Source organism: Myotis davidii, unplaced genomic scaffold, assembly GCF_000327345.1.
Source record: "Myotis davidii unplaced genomic scaffold, ASM32734v1 scaffold648, whole genome shotgun sequence".
Lineage (NCBI taxonomy): Eukaryota > Metazoa > Chordata > Mammalia > Chiroptera > Vespertilionidae > Myotis > Myotis davidii.
In genome coordinates this window covers 1,034,491-1,041,647 of record NW_006299603.1, presented here as the reverse complement: position 1 = coordinate 1,041,647, position 7,157 = coordinate 1,034,491, and the positions used below count along the sequence as shown (strand labels likewise).

At 48.8% G+C, this 7,157-nt stretch overlaps 1 protein-coding gene across 1 annotated transcript in view; it reads right to left on the bottom strand.

Annotated features, from left to right (window-relative positions):
- The window catches only part of RUFY1 (RUN and FYVE domain containing 1), a 44,150-nt gene that overhangs the window by 15,619 nt on the left and 21,374 nt on the right, over positions 1-7,157 (bottom strand). The window contains exons 8-10 of the mRNA XM_006775383.2: positions 6,614-6,715; positions 4,655-4,771; positions 2,457-2,624 (exon numbers count right to left, since the gene is read on the bottom strand). Coding sequence (XP_006775446.1) covers positions 2,457-2,624; positions 4,655-4,771; positions 6,614-6,715 — 387 coding nt within the window. The remainder of the gene's footprint in view (positions 1-2,456; positions 2,625-4,654; positions 4,772-6,613; positions 6,716-7,157) is intronic.

Here is a 7,157-nt window from a genome sequence, read left to right as displayed (position 1 = left end):
ATGCTTTATCCACTGAGCCAAACCGGTTAGAGCCAAAAAGTAAACATTTAGAATGTTAGCACAGAGGAAAGAGGATGGGAGTAGGGGAGGGAGTTATAAAAGGAACGAAGACCATCAGAGAGGTGTCTGATTACAGTGTGTCTCAAACGGAGGGAAATGGTGGACTCTGGTACTTGCAGCCAGAGGGTAAGGGTAGAAGTGGAAACAGGCCACCAGAGACATGGGGCCTGGTGCTGCAGCACTGACCCAGCAGGCAGGGGCTTGGCACTGTCCAACAGGCATCACAGCTGGAAAGCTGGTGACCCTTGTTAGTTATGGAAAACGGTTATAGCTGCCACTTGCCCAAGCTTGGAACGCGAATCCCTGCCAGCCATGCGGTGGCTGCAGGGGACGTGGTTTAAAGAGCAGGGATGCTGGTGTGTGAGGCAGGTCTGAGTTTGCAGAGAGAGGGTAGAAACAGAGGGGCCAAATGTTGGGGCCTCGCGGGTTAGAAAAGCAGCTGCTCCGACCCTGACCTAAGTCAGAGAAGACGGAAGACTAAGCAGCAGAGGCCCTGGGGCGTTCTGCAGGAAAGGTCAGGATAGGGGCATTTCTTCACAGCTCAATCAGCTGTTTCAGGCGACTGGCCACTAATGAGAAAGAGAGAGAGAGAGAGAGAGAGCGATCAAAGACACGAAGCAGCCACAAGAACGTGTTTAATAAATAAAACAACACACTGGCCACTGACACGGGCTGAGTGGAAATAAACAGATCCGAGGCCATGACTGAGGGCACTGCATTATCAGCGACATGAGTCAGGCCTGAACAGTATCTGTAACTGATCCCCAGTACAACCTCCAGGCCGGCACACTGAGACCTCACGCAGCTGGCCAGGAAAGCTGTGTAGTCGCCAGGGAGGCCATGTTCCCCAAGAGCCACAGACGGTGGACTTCTCAGGAGCCATGGAGGGAGGCTGACCAATTCTTCAGAAGGCAGAGCGGGGTAGCAGACATGCTAAGAAATGGTGCCCCTGCCCCCGGGCATCCTTCGCAATTGCTACCCAGAACATGTATGACTGCCACCGGCCACTTCCCGTTTCCCCTTCCAGACAGGCCTTCCTCCTGGTTATCTTCCTGCTCTGCCCTGGATGCTGGGAGGGACGGTTAATGTGAGAAAGACAGCGGGTCTTCTGGTGCAGGCGTGCAACTCGATGGAGTGCTGCCACCGCCCAGGGGCTGCGGACTTGAGGATGCAAGGACCGGATGGCCTGTGTGGCAGGAACAACTGTGTCTGCCAAACACGTATCCTCTACTTCCTATGACGTGTAGCTAAGGACAGTCACAGGCGCTCCTGCCACCGAGCAGCCATGCTGAGCGGCCCTTCTCCATGGACTCGATGGAAGGGTGGCTGCCGCTCATGCCTCCAGCTGGAGAGAAGGACCCCGGTGCTGACCAGCTTTTCTCCCCACCTTCCACCGGCAAGAACGGTGACATCCAGAGCGGCCCGAGAGCTGGGGCCGCCGTTGGCCTGGTCCCTGAGTGACTGCGGAACAAAGCGGGTCTGAAATGCTCTCCTTGGAAATGACTCTGAGTAACTAAGATACAAACGTCCGTATTTTCAAGTCACTCCACTTTAGGGTCTGCCAAGTTTTTACAGTGGTTTCGTTTCCTCTAAAATACACGTCACATTATGTCTGCTTACTCATTCAAACCAGATAAAAACATGAAAACATTGAAATAGGTAATTTGTTAGGAAGGTGAAACTGTTTTTTTTTCTTTTCTCTTTTTGCTTCGATTTTCACTATTGCTGTTATGATGATGAGGTGATCGTTTTAAAAAGACAGGACAAAAGGACAGTTTATTTGTACTGTCTGCTCTCACACTGTCTTTGACAGTGAAGCTGAAACCACACCCACGGACAAGGAGGTGGAGTGGGACTGTTGTGATAATAAAATGGAAAACAGAACTTCAAAAAGCAAAGTTTTGAGAAGGACACAGAATGGTGGCTTCCAGACCCTGGCCCGATGGATTCTTTGTGGGCGGGCTCCCTTCACCACTCTGAAATGACAGGCGAGGCGAGCAGCAGGGCCCGCAGACTTGGCAAACCTTGAAAAGACAATACCAACTTCTATCCTCAACCACTTCTCAAGCAATCGCCCTCTGAAATGGAGGAACGGGCAGCAGGGAGACAGTGAGGGGCCACAGGCACAGCTGTGCCACCAGGGCACGTGGCTCGGTTCTGTCTTGTCACTGACGCTTTCCCCATTTCGTAAACTTTTCTAGGGGTTTGCTGGGAGACTCAAATAAAATAAATACCGTGGCAGGTAACAGGGCCCAGGACACTGGGACCTCCCGGAGGTGCCGATTCTCTCCCACTGCAGGACGGACGCGAGAGAACGGAGAGGCGGCACGCCACAGTCCCCGCTGCAGGCGCAGCAGGAACCCGGGCGGGGATGGGGACACAGAGCCAGCTCCCACCTGAACTTTGTGGAACATTTGCAAATTGATCGCTTTGACTTCTTCCAGCTGCTGGCGGAGGGCGACGAGTGTGTCCTGCTTCTCATGGGTGTCCTTTTCTAGTAACTTCATTGCAATTTCCATTTCCGTTTTCATCCCAATTTGTAATTCCAGTTCTTTTTCTAGTTCCTTAAAAGGATAGGAACAAGGTAACTGTTACTAAAGTAGAACAAAAAAATAAATTTAACTGAGGCTGTCTTGGGCAATATGTAAAATACTAGAGGCCCGATGCACGAAATTTGTGCAAGAGTAGGCCTTCCTTCCCCTGGCTGCTGGCACCGGCTTCCCTCCGGCACCCGGGATCCGGGCTTCCCTTGCAGCCCCGGCTTTGTCCAGAAGGACGTCCGGTCTAATGAACATATTACACTTTCATTATTATAGATAAGCTGAAAGCCAGAAGAGGTTAGGGAGATTTTTGAAAAGTCTGTCTAGAGCAATGGTTCTCAACCTGTGGGTCGCAATCCCTTTGGGGGTCAAACGACCCTTTCACAGGGGTCGCCTAAGACCATCGGGAAACACATATATAATTACATATTGTTTTTGTGATTAATCACTATACTTTAATTATGTTCAATTTGTAACAATGAAAATACATCCTGCATATCAGATATTTACATGACGATTCATAACAGTAGCAAAATTACAGTTATGAAGTAGCAACAAAAATAATTTTATGGTTGGGGGTCACCACAACATGAGGAACTGTATTAAAGGGTCGCGGCATTAGGAAGATTGAGAACTACTGGTCTAGAGTATAACTAGATTATGTTTTCCCCCCTTTCTTATTTTACAATGAAAAATGGCTTTGCATCAAGTCAATGGAAAGCTGGTAGGTGGCAACATGAGCCTGGAGTTCCTGCAACCATGTTCTTCAAATTGCAAGATCAGAATATATGGGCTGAAAGAATGTGTCTTGAATTTCAGAGCTAAAGCGATTTGATGCTGCAATGTTAGAACTTCTGGAATGATTTACTGGTTTATGGCAACAAAGGTGAAACCACTTTGAAATGGTTCTGTCCTGGGTAACTCAGGACACATGTTCTCCACATCCATGCAAAGAAGCAGGTGCAAGAACTGTACTTAATAAAAAACACGAGGCCCTGACCGGGTGGCTCAGTAGTTAGAGCATCGTCTCAATATGCCAAGATTGCAGGTTCGATCCCTGGTCAGGGGACATATAAGAATCAACCAAACGCCCTAACCGGTTTGGCTCGGTGGGTAGAGTGTCGGCCTGCGGACTGAAGGGTCCCAAGTTCGATTCTGGCCAACGGCATGTACCAGCTGGTTTGGCTCAGTGGATAGAGTGTCAGCCTGTGGACTGAAGGGTCCCAGGTTTGATTCTGGCCAACGGCATGTACCTTGGTTGTGGGCACATCCCCAGTGGGAGGTGTGCAGGAGGCAGCTGATCGATGATCCTCTCTCATTGATGTTTCTAACTCTCTATCTCTCTCCCTTCTGCTCTGTGAAAAATCAGTAAAATATATTAAAAAAAAGAAAAGAAAAAGAATCAACCAATGACAGCATAAATAAGTGGAACAGCCAATCAATGTCTCTCTCTCTCTAAAAAAATCAATCAATAAAAAAAAATAACCTTACCCGATAATAGACAAACATGTAAATTGACCACCCCTCCACTATGCTCACCAGCCAATCAGGAGAGTATGCAAATTAACCCAACAAAGATGGCGGTTAATTTGCATATGTAGGCACAAAGCGGTGGAGCGAAGACTGAGGGCTCCGGCTGGAGCGAAGGCCTGGGTCCCGGGTGCCAGAAGAAAACTGGTGCCGGCAGCCAGGGGAAGGGAAGGCCTATTGCACGAATCTCTTCATGCATCAGGCCTCTAGTAACAAATAAAAAACACAGGCTACTGACTCACAGATGGGGTGGAAATAAAGAGACCAAGGCTCTGACCGAGGGAAGTGTATGGTCAGAGACCACACATCCAATTTCACAGCGATCCCTGAAAAAGGCTTGTAAAATTGGAAAAATGTGACAGTGCAGGCCTGAGTGGTAAACATGACCTTTTATTCTTTTTTAAGGGATGACTGTGGGCTGTCTGTGGGTGCCCGCGGGGTCAGCATGCCTGTGGGAAGTGCGAGGAAATCATTGGCACAGCTTTTGGGGAACCTTTCTGAAGACACCAGGCTCACACACTCACCAAATGGACTTTCTTCTCCTCCTTCAGCTGCTTCCACACGTCACTGTACATTTTGTCCAGACCCTGCCGAGTCTGCTTGTAAGTCTCCAGCTCAACTTTTGTGTCCTGTTTTGTTATCTGTATCCACCAAGAGTACCGAAAGAACAGGTTTTATGGGAAGCAAGCCAACTACAAAGTATTTAAAAATACACCATAATTTTAAAAAATGTAGCACAATTTCTATTTCTTAAGTATAATAAAGGTTAAAATTTTAAAGCTATTTTGAAGTATCTTTAAACTTGAGTATGAAAACAAATCAATACATTAAAAAAATTTTTTTTTAAATATATTTTTACTAGAGGCCCGGTGCATGAAATTTGTGAAGCGGGGGGTTCCTAAGCCCGGCTTGCACCCTCTCTTTAATCTGGGACCCCTCGAGGGATGTCCGAGTGTCTCTCGCAATCTGGGACCACTGGCTCCTAACCTCTCACCTGCCTGATCGCCCCTCACCTGCCTCTCATAATGCAGGACTGCTGGCTCCTAACCGCTCTGCCTGCCTGCCTGATCGCCCCAACCACCTCTGCCTGCCTGATCGCCACTAATTGCCCCCCTGCTGGCCTGATAGCCCCTAACTGCTCCCCTGCTGGCCTGATTGCCCCTAACTGCCTCTGCCTCACCCCACACCCGGGACCCAGGATTCCCTTCTCTGGCGGGTGGCAGGCACCCAGGACCCAGGCCGGCTTCACTTGGGCTGGCTGCAGCCCCAGGGGACTGTGGGTGGGTGGTTTCACCTAGGCTGCAGCTGCAGGCGCCTGGGACTGCCGGGTGTGCAGCTTGTCCCTTTCCTGGGCTACAGCCTGGCTGGTCCCCATTCCTTTCTCGCGAGCTCATTTGTGCTTGGCTGGTACCCAATCCTTTCTCCCCAATGTTAGGTGTCTGAGTGTGACGACCTAAGGGTGTGATGACCATTTGCATATTTGCTCTTTATTATATAGGATTGATTTCAGAGAGGAATGGAGAGGGAGAGAGAAAGAAACATCAATGATGAGAATCATTGATCAGCTGCCTCCTGCACGCCCACTCTGGGGATTGAGCCCGCAACCAGGCATGTGCCCTTGACTGGAATCGAACCTGGGACCCTGAAGGCCGATGCTCTATCTACTGAGACAAACCAGCGAGGGCAAGTCAATACATTTTTAAAAAAGAAAATTTAGGTTCAGAAAACAAATTTACTTCTCTTTCTTTTTGTTAATCCTCATCAGAGGATATGTTTCTATTGGTTATTTTTTTAGAGAGAGTGGGAGAGGGAAAGACAGAGAGAAACATCCGTGTGAGAGAAACACAACGATTGGTTGCCTCCTGCATGTGCCCCAACTAGGGCCAGGGCCAGGGAAGAGCTTGCAACCAAGGTACGTGCCCTTGACTAAAATTGAACCTGAGACCCTTTGGTCTGCAGGCAACGCTCTATCCACTGAATCACACCAGCTAGGGCGAAATTTACTTTTCTTTAAAACAGAACAATCATTCCTAGTGGGGAAGGCCCCATTCAACTCACCATTCTGTGTTTATTGGGCATGTTTTTAGCACTGGATGAATTTTGAGAAGAATCATATATGATCTCTACCTTCAAATGATCAAGTGAGCAAGCCAGCAACTCTACCAAACAACAGATTCTACAGAGGAGGGAAGCGCAAAGAGCTGTGGGGACATGGAGGAGGGCCCAAGCCCCCTGATGGGCGCTGGGGATGGCACTAGGGATGGCATTACAGGGACCCAGCTCAGGAGTGGGAGCTGAAGAGGAGTGAAGAGGGACTTCGTGTGCGGAAGGCCCAGAGGGAGGGAGCAGGGTGCGTGGGAACCCAGGTGGTTCGCCTGGCCTGAGTGGGACAAAGGAGGCGGTGGCAGGAGGCGCTATGAGCTTGAGGTTGTGATGGACACGTCCGAGTGAGAAAGATGCCAACTGCCCGGTCAGGTTCTCACCTCTACACTCTTCTCACTTCTTTCACGAATTAATTCATTTTGTTCTCTTAATTGTTGCTGCTCTTCTTGAAGTGAAAAAATCCGGTCTGTTGCAGCTGAAAGCTGATTAAGAAAGATTTTTATATTTCTTAACATCAAAATGAATCTTACTGTTCAAATTAAAGTCTAACATTTGGCATCTTCACAACTGACAATTTATTTTCACATATCAGATATTTTATCGCTCTATCTATCTATCTATCTATCTATTTTTGGTTAATCTTCAACTGAGGGTATTTCTTCCACTGACTTTCAGAGAGAGTGGAAGGGAGGGTGGTGGGGGGGAAGAAGAACATCAATGTGAGAGAGACACATTGATTGGTTGCCTCCTGCACCCTCCCTGACCAGGGCCAGGGATCAAGCCTGCATCTGAGGTATGGACCCTTGACCAGCATCAAACCCGGGACCCTTTAGTCCAAGGGCCAATGCTCTATCCACTGAGCCAAACTGGCCAGGGCTCTAGTACTTTCTAAGTGTTCCATTGCATCTTTTGGTGCGGGTGCTC